Source organism: Leptonotus elevatus, chromosome 1 (assembly GCF_054856555.1).
Source record: "Leptonotus elevatus isolate MCC_2025b chromosome 1, RoL_Lele_1.0, whole genome shotgun sequence".
NCBI classification, from domain to species: Eukaryota; Metazoa; Chordata; class Actinopteri; order Syngnathiformes; family Syngnathidae; genus Leptonotus; species Leptonotus elevatus.
In genome coordinates, this window is record NC_141239.1 from 401,378 (window position 1) to 425,287 (window position 23,910).

The 23,910-nt window shown below is 50.2% G+C and overlaps 4 protein-coding genes across 9 annotated transcripts in view; 2 read left to right on the plus strand and 2 right to left on the minus strand.

Moving 5' to 3' along the window:
- The window catches only part of wdr33 (WD repeat domain 33), a 29,900-nt gene extending 23,972 nt beyond the window's left edge, over positions 1 to 5,928 (plus strand). The window contains exons 12-21 of one of the 2 annotated variants that reach the window (XM_086072160.1): positions 1,247 to 1,341; positions 1,637 to 1,723; positions 1,797 to 1,933; positions 2,042 to 2,197; positions 2,260 to 2,769; positions 2,837 to 2,894; positions 4,307 to 4,595; positions 4,661 to 4,809; positions 4,888 to 5,067; positions 5,504 to 5,928. In XM_086072160.1, the coding sequence (XP_085928286.1) occupies positions 1,247 to 1,341; positions 1,637 to 1,723; positions 1,797 to 1,933; positions 2,042 to 2,197; positions 2,260 to 2,769; positions 2,837 to 2,894; positions 4,307 to 4,595; positions 4,661 to 4,809; positions 4,888 to 5,067; positions 5,504 to 5,649 (1,807 nt within the window). In that variant the 3' untranslated portion in view covers positions 5,650 to 5,928. The remainder of the gene's footprint in view (positions 1 to 1,246; positions 1,342 to 1,636; positions 1,724 to 1,796; positions 1,934 to 2,041; positions 2,198 to 2,259; positions 2,770 to 2,836; positions 2,895 to 4,306; positions 4,596 to 4,660; positions 4,810 to 4,887; positions 5,068 to 5,503) is intronic. The other variant, XM_086072168.1, reaches the window with a different exon arrangement.
- sft2d3 (SFT2 domain containing 3) lies at positions 5,915 to 7,922 on the minus strand. Its single transcript, XM_086072222.1, has one exon. It carries the CDS (start codon positions 7,708 to 7,710, stop codon positions 7,045 to 7,047), a length of 666 nt encoding a protein of 221 aa, XP_085928348.1. The 5' UTR covers positions 7,711 to 7,922; the 3' UTR covers positions 5,915 to 7,044.
- LOC147180215 (erythroferrone) lies at positions 6,959 to 15,620 on the plus strand. Of its 4 annotated transcripts, XM_086072182.1 has the most exons (10): positions 6,959 to 8,108; positions 8,662 to 8,843; positions 9,259 to 9,920; positions 10,783 to 10,973; positions 11,957 to 12,227; positions 12,305 to 12,417; positions 13,077 to 13,188; positions 13,287 to 13,368; positions 14,497 to 14,575; positions 14,700 to 15,620. In XM_086072182.1, exons 3-10 carry the CDS (start codon positions 9,917 to 9,919, stop codon positions 14,796 to 14,798), a joined length of 951 nt encoding a protein of 316 aa, XP_085928308.1. In that variant the 5' UTR covers positions 6,959 to 8,108; positions 8,662 to 8,843; positions 9,259 to 9,916; the 3' UTR covers positions 14,799 to 15,620. The 4 variants fall into 4 exon arrangements, with proteins under 4 accessions (XP_085928308.1, XP_085928318.1, XP_085928327.1 ...); XM_086072192.1 differs by having other exon boundaries at positions 8,662 to 10,135; XM_086072201.1 differs by lacking the exon at positions 9,259 to 9,920.
- A 500-nt stretch (positions 15,621 to 16,120) lies between these two features.
- cyp7b1 (cytochrome P450, family 7, subfamily B, polypeptide 1) lies at positions 16,121 to 23,238 on the minus strand. Of its 2 annotated transcripts, XM_086090701.1 has the most exons (6): positions 23,046 to 23,238; positions 19,832 to 19,968; positions 17,925 to 18,524; positions 17,304 to 17,510; positions 17,065 to 17,243; positions 16,121 to 16,976 (listed from the first exon to the last, which is right to left on the minus strand). In XM_086090701.1, exons 1-6 carry the CDS (start codon positions 23,129 to 23,131, stop codon positions 16,689 to 16,691), a joined length of 1,497 nt encoding a protein of 498 aa, XP_085946827.1. In that variant the 5' UTR covers positions 23,132 to 23,238; the 3' UTR covers positions 16,121 to 16,688. The 2 variants fall into 2 exon arrangements, with proteins under 2 accessions (XP_085946827.1, XP_085946818.1); XM_086090692.1 differs by having other exon boundaries at positions 17,065 to 17,510.
- Between the last annotated feature and the right edge of the window lie 672 nt (positions 23,239 to 23,910).

Genomic DNA, 23,910 nt, shown 5'->3' on the forward strand with positions numbered 1-23,910 from the left:
GCTCCGTCTCGCTACGGCTCACCTTCATTCCCCTCCTTTCCAGGGCAAACCTCCACCTCCACGCCTCTGGCTCCTCCTCCCCCGCTTTTCTGCTCCTTGCCTTAAATAACTTGCCTGTCTAAATGATGTTTGCAAAAGGAAAACGTAATAAACCCACTCGACTTAGTACTGTAAGTATTCTGAGCAAGATGAAGAAGTGATGACAGGTAGGATGGTGTCATGCCAAGAAAAGTGTGGTAGATAATAGTGACGAGGCCGCCGTGTTTGAAGAGATGGCCAGCCCACTCATTTGTAAAGAGTCCCAAATGGGGCATTTGTCACAAATCGGAGAGCTGAACGATGAAGCGTGTCCAGTTTTTTGAGGAGTGGAGTTTGCTGCTATTCTGTAAATAAGCTCTCCATAGTCAGGAATAGGCAACAATGTCGTCTTCACTGGCATGCACTTTGTGGCATGAGGGAACGAGGCTTTATTGCCAAAAAGGAAAGCTCGTCTGGCTTGAACCTCAGCTTGCAGGTGACTGACGTGTGCGGCAAACGACGGTGAGGAATCCAACCGGATGCTGACAAATTCCAAAGTTGATCCGTCAGCGCTACTCGCTCTTAAACTGTATGTCTCATCCGTCCATTATATTGGCGTAGATCTTAAACAGTAGTCTGCTGGCGAGCTGGGAGGAGCAAGATGGCCGCCCCGTGGCTTCAATGGCTTGCACTGCTTGTACGGGCTGTCCAGTCATACATTCAGATCAGCGCATACGACGCAGCAGCTCGCAATCGCCACGAGCTTCAACTTGCTACGACTGCGCATGAACATGTTGCCGACTCGTTCCCAAGTCGGTCCTCGCAGTCTCCGCGATGCACACTTGCTGCTTGTGACTGGAGCACACGGGTCCAACAATGAGGCCACCATTCAGACTCGCGCCCACTTTTTCCTTTCATTTCTCTTTTTCCAACAATGACGCCAATCAAGCCTTGAGGCATCGTGGAAACGGTATAAAAAGTCAAATATTCCAAATGTTCCATAGATCACGAGTACTCGTCACATGGCAACAACATACGACGCGCGTGTGTAGTACAAACGTGTGAAATTCCTTCTTCATGTACAAGCGTACAAACCTGCTCGCTCACGTCATGTGTAAAACGCGGCAAAAACATGTTAGCCGTGTGCAGCATGCTATGTGATGACGATGCTATGACTACACGCGTGTGATGGCGCACACAGAAAGTGACTGTGCTGCATGTTTGTTAGTAAATTCTGGACCAGGAATCGACCCGGCGACAAAATGAGGGACCGCTACAACCTCAACCTTCTGCCTGGCATGTCGGAGGACGGCGTGGAGTACGGTCAGTCACGCGTGACACGACATGACACCACGTGCACACCACGTGCACACCTTGATTGTTTGCTGCTCAACATTTCTTAGCATGTTTGTTAGCATTCTTGCTAACGTGGCTAAGGAAAGCAGGAAAATCATCTTGTAGTTGGAACAATAAAATACGTCTTTGGTTTCGGAAAATCACTAACGTAAAGACGTACAAGTCGCTGCAAATAATTCACAGCGGTTAGAAATGACAAATGTTTTGCACTGGTGGGAGCAACTTTTTTTTTCACTTGCGTGGTCATGCTGTGTCATGCCAGATGATATGGAGCCCAACAACATGGCCGCCATCCCAGGCATGGGAATTCCCGAGCAGCTGAAGGTCGCCATGGAGCAGGAACAGACGGGTAAGTTCTCGCCAAGCCTTTGTCAGCCCTCAAGAACATTGATTGATTCCAGAAACTGCGCCGCACTGTCCAGATAAGGAGGCGGAGCCAGACGAGATGTCCATCCCGGGACTGGACTGGGGCATGGACGAGGTAATGGGCAAGGACAACAAGCGGGTCCCGCAGAAGAAAGTCCCCTACGCCAAACCCATCCCGGCGCAGTTCCAGCAGGTCAGCTGTCGCTCGTCAATCACACAACGTTGTCGGAGCGGACATTTTTGTACCAAGTTTGTGACGTCTGAATGAGGAAAACGCCCGGCCGGGCCCCTTTTTCCGCAGGCCTGGGCGGAGAATCGAGTTCCCTCCATGCCCACTCCTGGAGACGGCCCCAAAGAACGCAAGGTGGAACCCAAAGCGGACGGCAAGAAGAAAAATCAGGTGGAGCTGGAGCAGGAGATGGCAGCGCTGCAGTACACCAACCCCAAGCTGCTGGAGGTGAGTGCCGTGGGTGGCGGGCGGGCGGGAATGACGTCTGCTGATGGGCCGCTGTCTTTCAGCAGCAGATGAAGATTGAGCGCATCAGCCAGAAGAGCTCGGACGGCCCCCAGCAGGGACCGGGCCCAATGCCCCCATTCCCGGGCCCCGCCGGACAGCAGAACTTTCCTCCTCCCCAGTCCAACAGCATGGGACCCCCCTCAATGGGGCCCTCTTTCATGCCCTCCGCTTCGTCAGGACACGGGCAGGGCATGATGGGCCCGCCGGACATGCAGAGACACCCCGCCCCTTCCAGGAACATGGGCGCTCAGGGACCTCACAACATGGGGCCCGGAGCCAGAGGAATGCCAGGCGGGATGTTGGGGCCCCCCACCAGAGGGATGGGGCCCCGGGAGCTACAGGGGCCTCCGCCTCAGGGGGCCATGATGCCACCGCCCCAAGGAAACATGATGGGACCTCAGGGGGGGATGATGGGACCCCCGTCCAGGACGCATAATAACTTTGGGGTGGGGGGGATGCACGGGCCTCCGCCGCCGGGAAACATGCCGGCGCCCCCCTACATGCAGCACCAGGTGAGCGCTAGCACCTGTGCTCGGGCTTGTCACCAAGTTCCTTCTGACCCCGTCTTGCTCTTTACAGGCGCAGAGTTCGGGACCCCCCATGCACGGGAGGAGCCAGCAGAACCCCAACAACAAAGGTGAGCTTTGGAGTTCTGCCCCCCCCCCCCCCCATTCCATGGAAGAAAAGTGTTTACAGAAAAATTACCAAAAAAAAACGGTCTATGGTTCGCTTGCCAACGTGATGGCCGATGTTGCATTTTTGCCTTCATGCTCAAAATTGCCTTCATCCTTACTTGAGCAAAAATAATGTCGGATTGTCGGGGTGCCGTCATTTCCTTCATTTTGGGGGATCGGTGAGCGACCAATCGTTTCGGAAAACATGATTTTAAAAATGCTTTGAAAGACGCTCATGATTGGATTGGAATGAAAATCATCCGCACCAAAGATAGGGAAGCCCTCCAGATTTTTTCCATGTCTCTCTCCTCCAACACAGCTGACTCAAATGATCAGCTCATCAGCAAACACTGTCGAAGCCCGATAACGATCTTGTTGATCAATCAGGTGTGCTGTCGAGGGTTCCCGGCGACCACGGACGGAGCCACGCCTTTTTTTGAGTGTTTTCAATCTTCCGTATTATTCGCTCCAATCAACATTTTGGGGCCAAGGGGGGGGGGGGGGGGGGGGGATTTTGATGTCGCTCGATTTGAAAATGACTTTGATTCTTCAAATTGTCTCTATATTGAGATAATCATTAAAAAATATTTCCATGATGATTTTCTTGATGCAAGTCTTTTCAGTCATTTATGTCTTTCATATTTGGTGCAATAGTTTGAAAAATGGCAATCATTTTTGCAGAGAGCCTTCGTTAAGCAAATCATCTTTCATGTGAAAATGTGAAAAAAAATCGCAAATTTGCACGTTTATAAAGAATCTCAGAATATCGCCGCCGCCCACTAAAAAAATATATTTACACGTGGCCCTAATACGCCGTCGTAGTATTCATATTTTAGATTCTCAAAAACAAACAAACTGTACAATTTAATAGCTTTTAAGCTCTTAAATGGCCGATGAAATGAAAAGTAACGTTCATTTAGCTGTGAATACATTTTGACTTGAAACAAACTTTTTGAGCTGAAACGTACTTGACGGGGGGCGTGGCCTCAATAGCGCTGCAATAAGAATCTGACGAAACGGCAAAGTGGTGCGAGGGCACGCAACGCAGTCTTTATACTCGCCATCACATTTTCAACATCAACCAAATTTCTCTGCTACAAATTATTTGCACCTTCAGGTTCCCTGTTGAACGCCAATTTTGTATCTTTCTTTTTTAATCCCATAAATTCCTGTTCATTCCCCCCAATTTTGTGGCATTTAGCTGCCCTGCGTGCCAGCGATGTGAACATCCAGCAATGGCGTCCTTTCGTTTGCGAGAAACTTGTGAGGTCCAGATTGAAATGTGAAAGTGTTTTTTCATTTCTGTGAAACGTCGCAAGCTTCGCAAGAAGCATGCGGAGAGAAAATGCTGACATTGTGTCTGGCTGTCCCTCAGACCCCCGGGGCCCGGCCCCCAACCACCACATGGGCCCCCCGGACCGCCAAGGCGCGGGGGGGCACGAGCACTTCTGGGGAGACGGCCAGCACAAAGCGCAGGACTTTGACGGGGGCCAGGACTTCCACGGCCGCGGGGAGGAGGCCTGGAGACCGGGACCCGCCTTTCCGGGGGGCGCGGGACACCGGGTCGGGGCGGGTCCCCGAGGAGGCGGGGCGGCGGCCAACTGGGGTCCCGAAGACCGGCCCCCCCGGGACACGGGCGAGTTCAGAGGACGGCGAGACGACAGGTGAGCCGGGCGCATTTTTGGGGTTCGGGATTGGAACCCGAACACTGAAACTGTCGACGGTTCAGGTTCAGAGGAGGCCCGGGACGGCCCGGAGGCCGAGGCTACCCCGAAGACTACGCGGGCCAGGAAGAGGGCTTTGATGCCCCCGAAGACGTGAGGGGCTGGGACGGCGGGCTCAGGGGCAGACCCAGAGGCGGGGGCCCCCCGAGAGGAGGTAGGCTCACACTTTTGATTTGCTCGTCAGGGGCCCGGCCCGGCCCGGCCGCATGCGCTGACGGTTTGCTGTGTTGAGGTCACGACGGCTACCGCGACGGACCCCCCCTACACGACGGCACGTCTCCGGCGAACCGTGAGCGCTCGCTGTCCCTGCAGGGGATGGACATGGCGTCTCTGCCGCCGCGGAAGCGACCCTGGCAGGACGGCCCGGGAACGGCCGACCCCCGAGAACGAGACGCGGCAGCCGCAGATACAGGTGACCTTTGATTGTGCGTCCCGCCGGGTTTGTCCTCATTGAGACCGGGATCGTGTGCGGCCTATCCTGGCTGACGGATGTGCCTTGGATTGGTCGCCAGTTGGTTCCAGGGTGCACGTCGTCAATCCTGCTAATACTACTGCTGCTTCCAGGAATGAGATGAAGAGACTCCTAAGAAGAGTTGACAAATACCTTCTGATGAAAGGTGCCAGCGTGTATTAGTTAGCCCCAGGGACAACATGAGTAGACCATGGGGTCTGCTCTAAAATGAGCGCAGCAGTGATGGGACATTGTGATTTCCTTAGAATGAATTAAAACTGGAATGAAAGATTTGAGAACGTTGATTGTCCTTCGTAAGCGACGCAAGCAAAAATGGTTTTGAATTGAAAGCGCTCGGCCATCTTGACGACGATGCGCGCGTGTGCCCCGCCCGCAGGTCGACCTCCTCAGCGGGATGACGGCGGCGGATACGGCCCACCCGTTCGAGGCGTGCGGGGCGGCGGCGGCTGGGGGCCCGGCCTCAGGAGAGGGGGCCCCCCCATGCGCGGCGGCCTGCTGAGGGGAGGCGGCCGCGGACGCTAGACGGCGGCCGGCGGGCGCTAGACGGCGGACGCTAGACGGCGGCCGGCGGGCGCTAGACGGCGGACGCTAGACGGCGGCCGGCGGGCGCTAGACGGCGGCCGGCGGGCGCTAGACGGCGGCCGGCGGGCGCTAGACGGCGGACGCTAGACGGCGGCCGGCGGGATGGAGCCGCTTCATCGGCCGCCAATCTTTCCTCCTTGGTTTTTTTTGTAAGAAATTTCTATGTTTTGTCTTTTCACTGACTGGACAATAAACACCCACGTGGAAGCTTTGTCACTAGCTTAGCTTATTTTATTATTAGTATAGCATCTCAACTTCATCCGTCAATCATTCACTGACAGATTTGGACATCGTGGACCGAGATAGCTGCGATGATGTCCGCCAGAAATCCTTTTGTGGTGATGAGAGAGTCGTGCTGGCAATCATTCGGCATTCGCCATCTTTAAACGATTCGTCGAATTCTGCTCGATGACTCGATTGGATTGTTCTATTTGTGGGGAGTCGAGACCTGCTGCAGATGTGGGACTCATTTACACCCCCCCCCCAAGAAAGCTTCCAAACTGCCTCCAGATGGATACGACGTGCTACATGAAGCTCCTCAACTCACTTCAACTTCCTGCCTGGCCACTCATTCAATTTGTTTACATAGGAAGTGCTTTGGGCTGAGCACAACAACAACAAAAACCTGAATAGGTGTAAGAACTGGAGGAGAGGTTCCCCCCACCCTCCCCAAAAGAAATCAAAAATCCACAAATAGGCTGGAAACAGTTGCCTTTAACTCAAATCCATGGCAATTATAAGGGCATCCATTATTCCACTGCACATGGCTTATCAAAAAAAAAAAGTTCTGGTCCTAAAAAGCACATTTTTTGTAGTCAAGTAAAATACAACTTAAGTGTACTTCAAATGTTACTATTAAAAAAGGGGGACATTTGAAAATATGGTAGTGGATTTACAACAAAAGTTTCCTCAACTATAAGCTTGGTTTGAATGTGTTTAATTGAGGGATTGTTGGTGGTCCCGCTCGTGCACAAGTGTGAAACTCTAAACCCGGGGCCAAATGCAAAATGATTTGATGTGGGGCAAATCGTGTGCCCACTTTGTTTACGATCCCACAGTTCAGATAAATGGAAACTTTTTTTCTTTTCTTTTTTTTACCCAAAAGTAGACCATACATCGACATGACATCAGTCACGAGGGCCCTCAGAACCCCGATGCGGCCCCTCGACAAAAATGATGAGTTTGACAGCTCCGCACCCGGGCGGGAGGGAGTTGGGGAGGTCCTCGTCCCTTCCCGGCCAAGCGACCGCGCAGCCGAGTTGGCTTCGGGTCCGCAAAAAGGCACTAGACGGGTCCTGACGTCACGGGTCCCGACGTCACGGGCCCCGGTTCGGCTTAGATGGCCAGGCTCTTCCCGGCCACGGTCCTCTTGATGGCGGACGCGGCCACGCCGCCCACGAAGCGGATCCCGGCGCTGCCTCCCGGCATCAGCGACACCGCGTAGCCGAGCAGGGCGGCCACCTGCGCGGCGGCCCCGAGCGCCGTCAGCGCGGTGCTGTGCAGGCTCAGCGCCGCGTACAGCGTCCCGCCGAGGGCGCACAGGTACACGGCGGCCCCCGGCGAGCCGGGCAGGCCGGCCGCGAGCCTGCTGGGCCCCCGCAGGACCGCCGCGGCCGCGATGGCGAAGGCGGAGCCCAGCGACCAGAGCAACGCGAACTTGCGGGCGTAGAGCAGCAGCAGCGGCGCGTACAGAGCCGACAGGCCGAAGCACAGCGCCGACAGGGCGGCCAGCATCCCGGAGACGGCCAGCCGCTGGCGGCGACTCACGCCCGGCAGGCACGGGTCCGGCTCGGACGACCAGGGCCAGCTGCCGCCGGAGCTCGGAGCCGCCGCGGAGCCGCCGGACCACGGGCTGGACCATCGTCCGAACCAACTCCCGCCAACCGGCTCCGGCTCGCCGAGCTCCACCGCGGTGCTGCAGTCGGACGAAGACGACGCGGGGGCGCTCTTGCCTCTGGACTGCGACAAATACTCCTGAAGCTGCCGGTTCAACTCCGCCATGACGACGACGACACTGCGAGCCTTTCGGCTAACATGCTAATGCGACAGACGCTTTCGCTTCTTCGCGGGCTCTTGTGGCGCATTGTCAGCCTAATAGCGACCCCCGGAGGACGCCAGAAGCGTGACACGAGCAAAACAAAACCACCCAGTCCGAAAACACCAAGGAAGGACCAAATGATTACATACATACTTTTTCCAAGACACCACATTTGTTGAGGGGTGAATCTTCAGAAAAACATATTGGCGTGACCCAAAAGATGCCGGAAACAATGTATGGCGTTTCCGCACGGACATTCATTGCTGACGGACGGCAGAGGGAGCTAATCCAAGTTTATAAACACGCAAATATGACGCGCCTGATGGCGAGCCGACCGTCTGATCGACGTCCGTTGCTGGAGGTAACAGCAACACAACTTTAAATCATTTTAAAATGACGTGGTTACTGTGGGAAATTAACGAAAAGAAGGTTCTATGGACGAGGCACGGGCGCCGTAAACTCGAAACGACGTCGGTCGCGTGCGACGTAGCTCGAGGACTCCTTTTTTATTTAGGGACGTTAAGCTGCCTTTTGAAGGACACAAAATCTTCCTTTAAAATTTTTTTGTATTGATGTTATTATTTCCTGTTTGTGGATATTGGTTAAATTGAAACTTTTTCTCTCTCGTTGATTGAGTACAAATACAACAAAACATAAGTATATGAAAACAATACGGTTCCTTACTTTCTAGTTTTACATTTTCTTTTCTATAAATCATGATTATGGTAGTATGGTAGCACGCCACACGATGGCGCCACTTTAATTTGTTTGGCCAGTCGGCCGCTTGTCCTTCAACTTTTTGTCATGAATTCTTTCGGTCGTGTGCGCCGACTTCACCATGTTCTGTTCATGCATGTTTGTTGATGCAGTACTTTTGGAAAATGAAAATACATTTTTCCAAATTGTTTTCAAAGCCTTGAGCGTGAAAGTCGAGCGACTTCTCTTCACTTCACATGTTGCTGCCGTAAAGCATCGTGGGTAAAGTATGGGCGAGAGGCGGGAGCGTGTCACGTGGTTGGAGAATCCAGCAGGTCCAGTCGTGAAAGTCCAAAGCCTGCCACATGAAGGTGCTTCTACTGGTTCAACTAACTGGCAGGTAAAGCAGCTCGTCTCCACCTGATGACCGAAAACGCTAAAGTCTTTCAAGGTTTTGACTTTCTGGAACCGGATTTGTCACCCCTGGACGGGAGTAACCTTTATAGGCATCTTTCCGGAACTGATAGGCTAGGAAAGGGGAAAAAACGGAATCCCTCGAGCCCCTCCGGACTCCCAATTGCGCCCTCGCAGCTGAAGCCAAAGGGCAGCCATCTTGCGTTGCTACGGTTACTGGCGGCTTAGCAGCACTTCTTCTTTTTCTTTTTCTTTTTGTCCTCATGTTTTTGGTTGTGACGACGTGATGCGGACCAGCCTCGCAGATATACCGGACCTTACAAGACAACGTTTATAATTAACGGCACTGGCGGCCATCTTGCGTTGCCACTCGCTAAACTTGCCTAACCGTTGATTTCCAGTGATGGGCGTCATGCCGTTTGAGCGGTCCGATCCCAGTCGTCGGCGAGAACGGACTCACTGGAACCAGGTCACCTGACGAAAGAACCAAATCAAAACAAAAGACACGCACAGAATAAAATAAAAACAAGAAAAAAGATGTCTGAATCTGCGTCTCCACGGCCAAAATTGCCGTCGTTTGTGGCGAGCGCTTGCCGAGAGCAGCAACATGCACTTCATGGTCTGGCACATGTCAACAAGGAAGCACGTTTTAGCGTGTGTGGAAGCAGGGTTATTTTAGTTAACGAAAACTAACCAAAAAAACAAAAGTAAAATTCCCCCCCAAAATTAATTCGTTAACGAAATAAAATAAAAACAAAAATGTTTTTTTTTTTTTTTTTTACTTAACTAACTGAAACTACATTTTAGGTTTAAAAAATGAACTAATATATAATTACAGCAAAAATGTCCTTGGTTTTAGTCTTTGGTCATTCATTTAATACATGAGCCTTTGGGGTTGATTTTTAATGTGATTTGAAGTGGATTTATTTTGATATGAACCGGAATAAGGACGTTTGAAAGTGTCACACAGAAGTGACGTCATCAAGCAGCAGCCAATAGAAAAGCACCTTGAGATGACGTCGCTCCGAGGCCACAACCAAATGCAACGCAAGCTAAGAAATGAGTTACTTTTCTCATGATTTTAATATTGGTGTTTAATAAATATTAAAAAGTCAAAACCCTGTTACAGTTTGGCTTTAACCCCAGGTGCTAGCCAGCTAGCTAGCTCCCTGGCTAGCTCCCAGGGTGCTCGTTTACCTGCTCAGGTGCTAGCCAGCTAGCTAGCTAGCATCAATGGCTTTGACTTTCTGAACCTGGATTTGCCACCTCTGCGCACAAGTAATACACTTTTTTTTTTTAAATACCTCGAAAACTAATACTGAAACTAAGTAAAAGTAAACTAAAACAAAACATTTTTTAAATAAGTAAAACAAAACCATCCTAAAAACTAACTTGAATTAAAAAACTAAACTTGAAATAAAACTAATGAAAAACGAACCAAAATGAAAATTCCCAAACTATAATAACTGTTGTAGAGCACGTGACTGGCTGTTCATTGCTCATTCAAAGTGTCGCCTCCTGGGGGCAGGAAAGAGAAGCGCAACTTGCTCACTTCTCGATTGCTCTCAGAACTTTTGATGTTGACCGTAACGAAATTAGCGCACAAATTGGGAATCTTATTTATTATTGGATGTATTATTTACCAACATACCATCAGTGATCAAACTTTACAGTACAAACTTTTTGTGCAGTGCAAGAAAAAAAGTAAATAATTGCGAGCATGATATTGAAAATGAAGAAAGAAGGTGATGATGTCATATTGGTCAAGCAGAAGATGATGACATGGGGGTGATGCAATAAAAGGGGCGGGGCTCTAGCCTATCAGGTCCTTAGCCAGAATATTTCATCATCTTGTCCCCGCCCGCCTTATCTCCAGCATGTGTGTGTGCGCGTGCGCGTCAATGTATGTGTGCTGACCGCCGCAGATAAAAAGGGAAGAAGACGGCAAGTTTGTGCGACGACGACGAGCGGAAGAAGGTCAACCGTTGCCTTCAGACGCCTGATGATGATGAAGATGACGATGATGACGATGATGACGATGATGACGATGATGACGATGATGACGATGAGCAGCAGTCAGGAGGTTCTGGTGGTCCGGGGTGACAAAGTGGTCCAGGTAAGAAGCGCACAGTGGCGTAGCAACATTCCTCAGGGGCCCCCAGCAAGAAGTTTGGGGGCCCCAGCGGCCATTCGTAGCGTACATGGTACGTCATTTTAAAATTGCACAGCTGTACCTCCAATTAACAATCACCATTAATTGTGCTTCATTCAAATGACTTGTTTTGTTTTACTTTGTTTAACTTAAGCAACAAAAAAAGTCGTACCATACATGATCGTTTTTGGATAAAAAGAAAAAGACTTACATGGTCATTTTTTTAAATTAAAATAAATAAACAAACAAATAAATAAAGCTTTACTACATGGTTGTTTTGTTTGTTAGTTTTTAAAATAAAAGCTTTACTACTATTCAGGGTCATTTATAAAAATAATAATAATAATCATAAAATAACCAAACCTTCTACTGTTTTTTTGTTCATTTAAGAAAAAAAACCCACCTGACTGAATTTGAGCCGGTGAGTTGTCGTTGTTGCGCCGCTAATGTGAAGATGATGTGGTTTGCGTGAAATGTGTGTGCCCTCTTGGGGCCCCCGCTGGCCCCAAGCGATTGCCTGCCTTGCCCAATGGCAAGCTACGTCTCTGAGCGCACACGCGCACTCTCGCTAATGACCAGAAAGAAGTTTGGACGCAGCCAAATCCAAACTCTGCTGTCGGCAACAAATGCACGGCGACACGAAGCAGCGTTTCCTTCAGCTGAACCAAAACAAAATGGAAGCGATCAAGAAAAGGGGATTGCGCTTAGAAAACGTCTTTAGAAGCCAAAGAGCAAAGACTTGATGGCTGCAGGTGGGACGTTCAGCAGTCCGAGTCGACGGATCGATAAAACAGCAGCTGAAAACGTCTGCACAACGAAGCACATTTCAAATCCATTCTTTGTTGTCCTCAACATCCCGAATGTCCTTTTTGTCCTCCATGTTCTCGCCGTCTTTGTCATTGTGGTCGTTGGCGGCTGACTCGCTGTGACGTCTTTCCTCCGTCCAGGACTTGCCGCCCTCGGGCGGGTCTCCACGTTCGCCATCTTTGTCTCAGACCGCCTGGCACATGTTGGTCAACAACTCCGCCGTGCGCAAAATCTCCCGGAGAAGGCCAAAGGTCACTTGCAAGACGACACGCACACACGCACGCACGGCAGTCAAGTTGTCAGCCGATGACGTCGCAGTTGTCGATGATGTCATGATGTCCTCCAGGGACCGCCAGGACCACAAGGACTCACAGGACCCACTTCCGCTGCAGCCCATCCACAACTTTCTCGGTAGCATCACACAGCTAATCACGTTACGCTAAGCTAGCGTAGCACGACCAATCGGCGACCTGCATTTCTCGTTGCAGGCGCGTCTTCTGAAGAGCGCCCCCCTCCAGTCTCCGCCTCCTTCCTCGGTCGCCTCCCCCGGGAGGTGCGGGTGGCCCGTCGCAGCCTGATGGAGCTCCGCCCCTTCAGTCAGGTGACATCATCACAACCGCGGACTTCTACGTGACTGGACTGTCAATTGGCGCCATCTTGCGTTGCCACATTGATGACAACTTTGGATCTGTTTCCGCTGACAACGCTCTTAGCAGCGCGCGCGTTTTGTGCTCGGGTCGCCGTCACGCTTTGCATCCACTATTCAGACCGATCACAATATCCAATCCGTTTGATGAACTAGCGTTTCCAAAGTGCTGCACATCAAATCGAGTATTAAAAACATTAAAAAACACTCCATAAAATACAATAAGTAAGATAAATACATTAAAATAAAGAAATTATATTTTAAAAAACAGAACACGAAAATAGCCCCGACGATCACCCGATTCATGCTGAACTAAAAGCCAAAGAATAAAAGTGAATCTCAATTATTAGTCAGAGGTTACATTTCTATTTTTCTCCAGATGGCTTTACTTTCACTTGATTGTTGACGACAACGTGATGCGAAGCAGTCTTTGAGTCGCGCCCGGATTTATAATCATGTGAAATCCACGTATTCAAGGCGAGTGGCAACGTAAGATGGCCGCCGGTGGCTTCGCTTCTCCCAACGGCGAGTAAGCGGCATTGACAGTCCGGTCACATGTAAGTCGGTGATCACGCTTAACGGCTGGGTGACGTCCGTGACCTCTGACCCCGCAGGCCCCGCCCCCCACGCCAGCTTTTCAACGCGGTCGCGGCTTCATCATTAGCGACGGCCGCTACGTGGCCGCGCTGAGCGGATTTTACCTGCTGAGCGTCGGCCTCCGTCTGAGTCAGTCATGTGACGTGTGATGTCATCGTCATCGTCATCGTCATCATCGGCACACACACGCCTGACCAACGTGTGTGTTTGTGTGTTTGTGCATTCAGAGTCAGGCGAGCGCGTTCAGGTGCGTCCCGGCGGTCGCGTGAAGGCGGCCATCTGCGTCGACTCACGTTGTCACGCCAACCTGTGAGTATTGCGCAGACGTGGGCGGGACGTCAACCCATTTGGACGCTTCGTCATCGTTCATTCAAACTGTAAACGCCAATTGGTCATCGTTATTTGAAACGCGCTACATTTAAGGACCGTCGGTAAATTTCACCGTCCGTCATTTTTTTCTTTTTTTGACGCGACCAGCTGGTATTGTCTTGAAAAACCACGATTTTCTTCCATTCCGCAGCTGCGAGGACGACTTCTTCTTCTTCTTCTTCTTCTTCTTTTCGTTTATTGGCGACCGGCAGACGCGGTGGTCGATATTCTCCCGGCCTGTAGGAGGCAGTGAAGAGTGTTGATGGAAATATGACTTACATTTCTAAAAGAGTAGTAAACAATTTGTCTCCCAAAAGGTACTGATTGACGACTTGCAAACGCATCGCAGCGCTGGTCCAGGTTCGCCGCAGACGTAAAGATCGTCCGCCGTTTCCACAAAATGTCTTTTTGGGCTCGTGAGTCGTTTCGTCCAACTCTATTTTGCAAGTGCTGCAAAACGGGCTCGGAGTGTTCGACCAATCCGTGGGCTCCGTGTCTAATCAGACCTCGTCCGAGGTTTCATCTCTACGAATATAATTGTAGTTTCTACGGAATTCTGCTTGTGAGATGGGAGGAGTCACGAGCTCGGCGCACGGGAGGCGCCGTCGCTCGCTCTCCTTTCATTTGCTCCAACTTTGAACTCTGATCTTCAAGTTGAAAAGGGGCGTTCCCGCGCACACTTTGCCACTTTCCTCAAATGCAGCATAAGTTGCCGTAGTGAGAGGTGAAGCCGGCGGCACCGGCGGCCATCTTACGTTGCCACTCGCTAAGTGCGCCTAGCTTAAATCCATTGATTTCTCTGCGGCGTTCTCGCATTTTCTCTTACTACGGCAACAACGCCACAATGTGCGCGCCGGCATACGGACGTGTCGATAAATACACAACGGGAGTCTGTCAATCGGTACTTGCCCGATTATTGATGATTTACACCGATGGACGAAAACCCGCCGGTCTGTCCGTTTTGGAAGCTTCTCGTCAATCGTCAACAAAACGTGCGTCCGCGTTGACGGAACGTCCGCCTCTGGTTGTGTGCGCGCGCTGATGTCTGCGTGCACGTGTGCGTTCCAGCGCCATCGCGTCGGTGGTGGGCGTGGCCAGTGTGGGAGGAGCCTTCGGCATCACTCTGACAGGAACGCTCTTCTTAAAGGTTACTGAGCTTCACGTTAATGCTAACGTATGCTAATGAGCACGTTGCTAACCCTGAAGTCTTTACGTGAAGGAGGTCGACCACGAGGGTGGCGGAAAGTGACGCCATTTTGTTTGTGGCTCAGGCTGGCGAGTACGCGTCGGTCTACGTGGACAACGCCAGCGGCGCCAGCATCAGCGTCTTGCCTGACTCCTTCTTCTGCGCCGTCCTGCTGAGAAGTTGAGCGCTCGCTCGCCACTCGCCGCCATACGCGCTGTTGCGGAGGAGGACGCGCCGCCGTGCGCCGTCAAATGAGACTCTCAATTGCACCGGATTCAATTCCTGTCATTCCCATTCAATTCGTCATCCCGTGGTGATGGGGTCCATCCCAATTCAAATTCCAATGGCGCGTTCCAGGATGGTCGCAAGTGGGACTTTTCCGAGTTCAAAGCAGGAAGTGTGTACGGGAACGCGCCCTTGAACTCGGAAATCCCAATTGACAAAATGAGCTTTTAGGACCAAAGTAGAAAACAATTGACCGGGATCCGCCATGTTGCTTGTTTACTTTTGCCTCAAACGCTTTCAGGCGGGAACTGGGAAAAAGAAACTGGCATATCCGACTTCGGACCGTCCTCGAATGCAGCATCATTCGTCCGTTGACTTGAAATGTCAAATTATTGCATGGCCTCTCCATATTTAATATTCAGAAAGATTCAAACAATCGGCCCAATGTTTTGGATTGGACGGCCAAGATGGCGCCACGCAGGCAACACCTTTGAGATTTGCACACACTGCCGAGTCTCTTTAATAACGTGCACGCGCACGTGCACGTTTCTCCATTTCAAGTGAAGACATCTCATTGACATAATGCATTTTGACAATCCGCAGTGTGGCACCGCGCCACTGGGTGGCGCTTCTTCATTTTAGTTGTGCATGTGCCGCGCTTTTTTGTTTTGGCCCTCAATGTTTTTGAGGCCGCGGACATTGCGGACGCGTACGAGTCATTATTGTGATGAAACGGGCTGCTTTTGTGTCCCTTTTAATAAAGTAAGCTTTTGGACTTCCAGATCTTCTGTTGTCCATTTTTGCGATCGCACGGCGCCGTCCGCGGCCGGTCAGCACCGTCGTGCGTTACGGCATTTCCGAGCCGCTTGCCGGGCGGTCTCACCCAAATCTTAACCATCGCAACCGATTGCCTGAACCCAAGCATAAACGGAACCCTATGAGTTGTATTTTGGACTCTATTTTGCTGCTCACTAAAAGATGGCTGCCGGTGCTTTCGTGCCCGGTATCGGGATATTCATTCATTTATTTATTATTTGTATTCTTTCAGATCAATATTCTGCAAATTCATTACTGATTTCGATTAATATATATATATATATATATATATCATTAAATATCGCAAAAAGATGAAAACGTTTTTTATTACATTAAAATGTCCAAAAAGAAAAGATGAAATTGCCAAAAATGTCAGTGAATTGAATTCTAAAAAAGACAGAAAAGCAAATGTTCAAAACATAACCTAAAATGTCCAAAAACAAAAGAAAGGACATAAAATCACCATAACATATTTTTGGAATGTATTTGAAGAAAAGAAAACATTCAAAAAGTCCAAAACACAAAAGAAGAAATCCTGAAAATGACCATCAAATGTCAGAAAATTGCTGGCAGAAAAAAATGTCAGCAAAAGCCATAAAATGTCCCAAAAAGGAAGAAGAGAGGCAGAAAAGGACCAAATATGTTCACAACATTGACAGAAATGCAGAAAATTCTAAAAATGTATGAAAAGTTACACAGCAAAAGAAAATTGTCATGTTTTGGTTCTGTGTGTTTGGGTTTTTGTTTAGTTTTGGGTGTTTTCGTCTGTGGTTCGCGTTTGTCGCATTTCTCCCCTTGACAATCGTTATGTCTGACCACGCCCCCCTGTGTGTGTTTGACCAATCAGCGCCCTCAGCCGATTGTGTTTCCAGGCGTGTCTCATTAGCCCGTCGACCTCCAGCGCGTTAAAACGTTGATGTTATTTATGTTGAGCACTACTCGAACCTTCAGCCCACGGAAATGAAAAACGGTGTTTTCGGAGGAGCTCGGCTCACAACGGCTTGGCGGAAGATCCGATAACTGCCGGGCAATGCTAACTCGCGGCGCCGCGCGCGCGGTAGCAGAAGCTCACGTCACGGGCGGGTCGCGGGATGCCGAGGCCGGCGCGGCTGGCGTCGGGGCGCGCGTCGGGCTGCCCCGCGTCCAGCCGCAGCTCAAAGTAGAGCAGCAGCAGACACACGAACTGCTTGATCTCGTTGACGGCAAAGAAGCGTCCCGGGCAGATGGAGGCGCCCGAGCCGAACGGCATCAGGTGGTGGCGGAGCTTCTGGCCGTCCTTGAAGAATTCCGTCTGGCGGGCAAAGCGGTCGAAGCGAAACGTCTGACGGGACAAAAACAAAGACGGGACGACAAGCGTGACGGACGGTTCGGGCAGCGATGCGGCGAGCGCTACCTGCGGCGAGCGCTACCTGCGGCTGGTCGTAGACGGCGCCGTCCATGTGCACGCTGCGCGGGTACAGCGCCACGATGTCGCCTCTCCGCACCGCCACGTCGCGCTCGCCATTGAGACGCAGCGTCAGGTCCTCCTGAGCGACGCGGATGTTGAGGGACGACGAGGACAGACGCAGGCTCTCGTGGACGGCGCTCTCTGAGGACCCGTGGGAAGTCAGACCCAAGACACGGCATTTCGCTATCGGACCTTCCCTACCCAGAAGAATCATGTCGTCCAGCTGCTGCGCGGTGAGCAGCAGGTCCGAGCCCGCGCTGAAGCTGCGTCCGCTGCGCCGCAGCACGCCTCGGATCTCCTGGCGGACGGCGTGCAGCGCCTCCGGGTGCCTCAGGAGGTGGTACGCCGCCCAGAAGGCGGCCGGCGCCGTGTTGGCCACCGACGCCCACAGCATGGCCAAGTGGTGCGCTGAAAAGCAACGCCAGTGGCCCAAAGTCAGCGTGTGCCCGCTCACGTTGACCCGCAACCGCCCGCCCGCCATTTCTCGCCGCTCAATGGAGCCAACGTGCTTTCCCAACACGGCAGGAAAGGAGCGACATTGGTCCAAATGCAAGCAAGGCAAACATGGTCAATGCAGTCGAACCCGGCCAAGGATCTCGTCCCCGACCCGGAGAGAGCGCTCCGCCCTTTTCAGACAGATTTGGAGGTGCTGATTTTCATCCCAACCGCTTCACTCGAACCCTGTGAGGCGCTCCAGTGAGAGTTGAAGAAGAAGCAAACGGCACCACATCGTCATCGCTTCGGGTTCCGATCGGTGGGGGCCCTTTCTCCCAATCCCGCCCCTGCGCGCAGATAAAAAGTCTTTTAAGAAGTTCTACTGACCTGCCTTGTCGCCATCGGCCAGGACCGGGTGCTGCTCCAAGAGCTGCGCACGGCGCCGGATGAACTGCGACGCCCCCAACCAGCCCAACATCCTCGGCGGCGCAAAGTAGTCCATCAGCTTCTGGCGGACGGCGCCGACGTCGCCCAGCAGCCGCACGGGAACCTGAGCGATGAGCAGCGGGAAGGCGTCGTCGAAGCGGACGAATCGGGCCCGGAGTCGCGCCGCGTCGGAGGGGCGGAGCCCGTCGGCCGGGCGGCCGTACAAGGTCAGGAGGCTGGCCTCGAACACGAGGTCCAGGCAGAAGTCGTAGAGGCCGCGCGTGCGCCAGCCGCCGTCCGGCCGCAGGTGGTCTCGGCGGAAGAGCATCATGAGGTTTCCCATCATGCCCCGCGTCAGCGCCGTCAGCTGCTCGCCTTGGAGGAGGCGGAAGGAGCGGCGGATCTGCTCGGCCAGGCCCGGGAAGCTGCCTTCGGTGACGGCCGGGTAGCCGAACGCCGCGGGCGCCGCGCGCCCGCTGAACTGCTGGAAGTCCAGCCGCCGGCCCTCCTTGATGATGCTGGGGTACATCAGGGGGTCCATGACGAAGGTCATGTAGCGACCTGCGACACAAGACACGCGAGCGCCTGACGCACGCGTTGCTGCACTTTCACATGCAGCAACTCGCAATTGCAAGCAACTTGAGGAACGCGCCGTCGTCGAGTCGGACCCGGGAAGCCGAGATCTCGGGACGCCTGCGAACCACCAGATAAGTCCGGTCCCGCAAATCAACAGATGGACCACCGAGCGCAGTCCGGTCAGCGCGTCTGGACCGAATCAATGAGGAACTCCAAGAAAGAGTTTTGGGGGCGTTTGTTTTGGGGGGGGGGGCAAAAACCCGAGGAAATCTTGGAGCGCTTTTGAGGACGACGCGTCGACCTCAGCTGGATTTGTGACCACAAATCCAATCTTTTCCCAACGGCAACCATCTTGGCAGGTTGCTCGCCTTGGCCCGGTTCTCCTCACAAGGCGTCTTTTCTGGAGATTACGGACGACCGTCGCTAACCGCGCAAGCTCGGGTAACTTCCCGCCCACTCTTCAGGAAATGGCAACCGCTTATTGGCACCTTGCTTTTTTGGGGGGGGGGTCTTTTTATTTGACTATTTCGGATAGACAAACTGGCAACGCAACGTGGTCCATCTTGGACTGTCAACCGGTCGTTTTTCCTGCTACGACCTGCTGACATCAAACCAACGAGATTTGTTCGTTTGTGGCATGAAAAATCGCACCCACTTCCTGGTTGGGCGTGTCGATCGCAAGCCTTCCTGGCATATCAAAGACGGTTGCTAACAATAAAGTGGCAAAATGCCGAACGGCGTCCCGCACTGTCCGTCGTGTGACAAGACGTCAGCAAGAAAAAGAAGACAGGAACGGGTTCGAGTCCACAATTTGTTCTTAACATTGTGCTGGAACAAGTTTGGAAGGCGGAAGCGAAGAGCAACTCGGGCAGCGCATTCAGACAATCTCTCGTTTGCTGGCAGCAAGATTTGATTTCAATTTCAACTGCTTTTGCTCGTGATGGCAAAATGAAGCTTCATGAAGCGCTTGTGATATTTTCTGACTCCACTAGATGGTGCTCTTGGTTTAAATATAAAGGCGAGTGCAAAGGAAATTGATGACATTTCCACTGCATCCTTCAACCAAGAGCGCCATCTAGAGGAGGCAAAAAGTATGACAAGTGCTTCATGAAGCTTCATTTTGCCATCACGAGCTTTTGCACACGTTGCGTTTTCGGCTCAGCTTTTCTCTCACCGGTGGACGTGGTCCGAATGAAAAAGATGGACACACGTGGCGGCCATTTGTATGCCAACCGTCAGGATCCCGAGGGGACCCTTGGAGGCCCCCCCCACAATGGGAGCGAGCGACCAACCTGCGATGTGAACGGTGAAGACGTCTCCGAAGTTGTCCCGCTGCTCCTCCAGGAAGGCGTGAGCGTCCTTCCTGAACTCCAAGGCTTTCCCCAGAAACGGAATCCAGCCGTTGACCAGCGGAGGTTCGCCAGCACGACTGGCACGCACACACACAAGAAGACAACACGTCACCAGGAAGACAACGTTCGGCAGTTGGCGGGACTTCGAGCTTCGCAAAAGGACAAATGTATTTGAAGTTGGACTTGTGAACGTGCCAATGGCTCCTCCGTCAACTCCGTCAACTCCGTCAACTCCGTCAAGCGATGACGAAATACGGCCGATGGACGAAACGGGGGCACGCGCTGAGGGCGTGTCCACAGACGGACACGCTGCCTTCTGGACACAACTCATGGACGGCGGCGCAGCTGAAGGCGTCGACGTCCCTCTCGCCAAAATGCCGTCGGTTGGTGGGAATTGGCCAAGGGACGGGAGGAACGCGGGTATTTGCCATTCGGGCTGGCGCAAGCTTTTACGCTCTCTCATTTACTGTTTGATGTTGCACATGCATAGATAGAATAAAGGAGTGGATGGAGGGACGCAACTGAATTTGGAATTTTTGAATATGGGATCGAGGATGGAAGGAAAGTTTTGTTCAGTTCAACAGTTCGGAGATTAGTGAACAAACACACGCAGATTTACTGTCGCAGTTGTTGTCAGAATTAGGAAACAATATGTTGAATTGAATCAAAACACAGTGATGTCAACTGTGGGGTGCCCCAGGGATCCATTCCGGGGCCAGTACTTTTTCTTCGTAACGCGAATGATATTACGAGCATTTTGAAATTGTTCAAATGTATTTTGTTTGCAGATGACGCCATTTTTGTTTTATGCCGGGAAAAATATAGTCAATGTATTACAAGTAATAAAAGAATATTACGAAGTGGTGCCAGGTTTATGATTTTCAGTTGTAGAAATACGGATGTCGAAGCAATACTGACGAAGGAAATGAAAATTCGAGGTTTGAACATGGAAAGCGCGTACGCCAAACCGAAGCCGCGTTACACAAAGCGAGAGAATCATTCAACAACATTCTTCTTAAATCCTTCATTGAAAAACCGACATCGAACCCATCTTTCTTCTACAGAAACGTGCTATTCCTGTCGTTTTCGGATGTGGATACAGAGACCGCACGAATCCATAATTTATACAACTAAAAACGTTGAAATTGAACGCTTTGACCTTTGACTTTAAAGCCCAGCATGAAATCGGACCAATGAACATGCAAATCAAATTCCCCCCAAAAAAGAGAAAGTGAGCACGAAGGAAGAGGAACAGATATTTCTTCCAAACCGAAATACAGAACAAAACAAAAAGGATGTATTTCAACTCAAGTTGTCCGCGTTGTAAAACAAAATCTTGTTTTTAATCATAAAAGCACAATCGCTGAATTATTTTCAATGATCTTGTTGTGACACCGAAAGCGTCTTGACCGCTCGTTGTCATTGAATCTGCGTTTTGTTTTTTTGTTGATTAGGAGCAGACGGAACAAGTTTGACTTCTTTCTGTCGCCTTTCATTCTTTTGCTTTACTTTGAATTTGAGTATTGCTTTTTTTCTTTGAAAAATAAATGAAATAAAACGTATTGATGGTTAAGAAGCACAAATTTAGACATTTCAGGTATGAACTCATGGCCACCCCTAAATGAGTCATGGTTTCCCCCTGGCCACCCCAATGAAACATTTCTGGCTACGCCCCTGTAAACAGTTGATCGCTTCTGTCCAAATTTGGTGAACGTGCCCATTTCCCCCAGATGTTTTATTATTGCTCCGCCCACAGCTGTTTGAACTATTGATTGGCCAATCTAAAGTGTTACGTGCTGGCTCAACACGCATTTTGTTGTTGTTTGGTTTGTTTGCGTTGATTACGGCGCCACCCTATGGACAAAAACGGTAATGTTACGTCTGAAGGAAGACCTGATTTCCCATGAAGAATTGCATTCCGGGTGAAAAAACTGCTCGGCGACAAGTTGCGGCGACGGCGGACAAGACGGTCGTCCATTGCTGGAGTTCTCGGAGCAAGCCGACCGCCGAGACTTTCTTGTTCGCTGACTCACTCCACCAATGAAAGACAGTTTGCGACGACGGAGCCCAACCCAAGACACGCTTAGGACCGCCCCCTCATTTAAAAAACATTTCGTCCTGGCAGTGCGGACCATCCATTTTCTTAAGCGCTTGTCCTCACAAGGGTCGCGGGGGGTGCTGGAGCCTATCCCAGCTGGCTTCGGGCAGTAGGCGGGTACGCCCTCAACTCGTTGCAGTGTGGACCAAAATTCAAAATAAATAAAAGACTAAAAATGAATGAAAAACGAGCATAAAAAATGGAATAAAAAAATTAAATACAAATGTATTTATATATATTTTTTATATTATTTCCATTTATATAATTTTTTTGGATTACATTTTTGAATGATATATTTTTTTTTTCACTTTTAGTCATTTATTTAGAATTTTGGCTCGTGTAATGACAAACAGTTCAATTGTGATCTCAGTGTTTAACCTTAAGATGGCACCAAACAGTTTTTGACCCAAATTCAAGCGTGAAACAAAACATGTCCTCAACTTATGACCAGTACACGTCGACAGCAGTTTATCAGCAAAAAAAATGTTGGAAAAGTGTTGAGTTATTCTTTAAAGAGCAAACCTAGAACGTTTCGTGCTTTTCTTTTTGTGCCCAATTCTTGTTTGTGATGAGAAGATCTTAAAAGCCAGCAAGGGTGACGTGCGCGTGACGTCACGAATGCTAAAGAGCTTCTTCTTTTTTTGAACCGTGCATGACGACTTTCATGTCAACATTTTCGCCAGGCCACACGAGTCTGAAAAGTTGGATGAGTTTTCTCGTGCATAGTAATAATGACATATTAAATAACTGTACAGTAGTTTGAATGCTCCAATATTGATTGGAATTGAACCGCGACCCGTCGAGGGACTTTCCCGCCCTTCAGCAAACGAGGGAAAGTGAAACATCAGCAAAACGGATGGACAACCTTTACACTCAAGCTTCTTATCACTTGATCAATCATTTGCTAACCAATCGATTTTTAGATACAAACTTCATTTAAGTGGCTTGCTTTTTGGTGACAACTAAGCGCCCATCAAGTGCGCAAGCTTAAGACAACAACAAAGTTGGATTGTGACGTCACGAGTGAGCGAGCGGCCGTGATTTGGCGCCACGAACCTCTTCCGGCGGCGGCGACTGATGACGAGCACGAGCACGAGCGCGACAGCGACGAGCAGCAGCGCGCACGCCGGCGGCGGGAACATTTTTTTCCTTTTCTTCACGCCTCGCGTCACCAACAAGTGTCGCCTTGGCCGAGACGCCTGCTGGTATCAGGACGTGCGTCACTTCCGCTTACCTGCTTGAAACGCGACCCCGCACCGGAAATGACTTCGTTTCTAGCCAGCGTCACACACTCGCCGGATTCCAAAATTTTAAAAAGTGCTTTTTGTTTTGTTTTGTTAATCCTCAATTTAGGAATCTTAGTCGGAGTAAAGTATGGCGTGCTCCTTTTGAGTTCTTCATTAAAGTTAGAGAACTACATTAAAATATATTACACAACAAACATGTTTCATGACAATGAATATTGAGGAAAATGTTTTGTTTGCTTGTAAAGTTGTATATATATATTTTTAATTTAAATTATTAATATAAATTGTGTGAATCAAAACAAGATTATATTAGATGGTAAAAACATGACCCTTTTCAAATTTAAGAAAAAAAGGGTCAACTTTGGTTGTCTTATTGGGGAAATAAATGAAAATTATAAAATAATCCATAAATGTAAATTTCTAAACTTGAAACTTCTATTCAAATTATTTTTGATTGAAATTGACAATTATTTAAAATCTCTAAAATTTGCAACGAACAAGAAGTCATTTGATAACATCCATGCATATAAAAAAAAAACTCTTGGAGCTATTGTTTATGATTTATTATTATTGTTTATGATTTATTATTAATGTTTATGATTTATTATAACTATATTTTTATTTTATTTATCAATTCATGTAAATTGGATTGACTGGTATTTGTTCTCCATGTT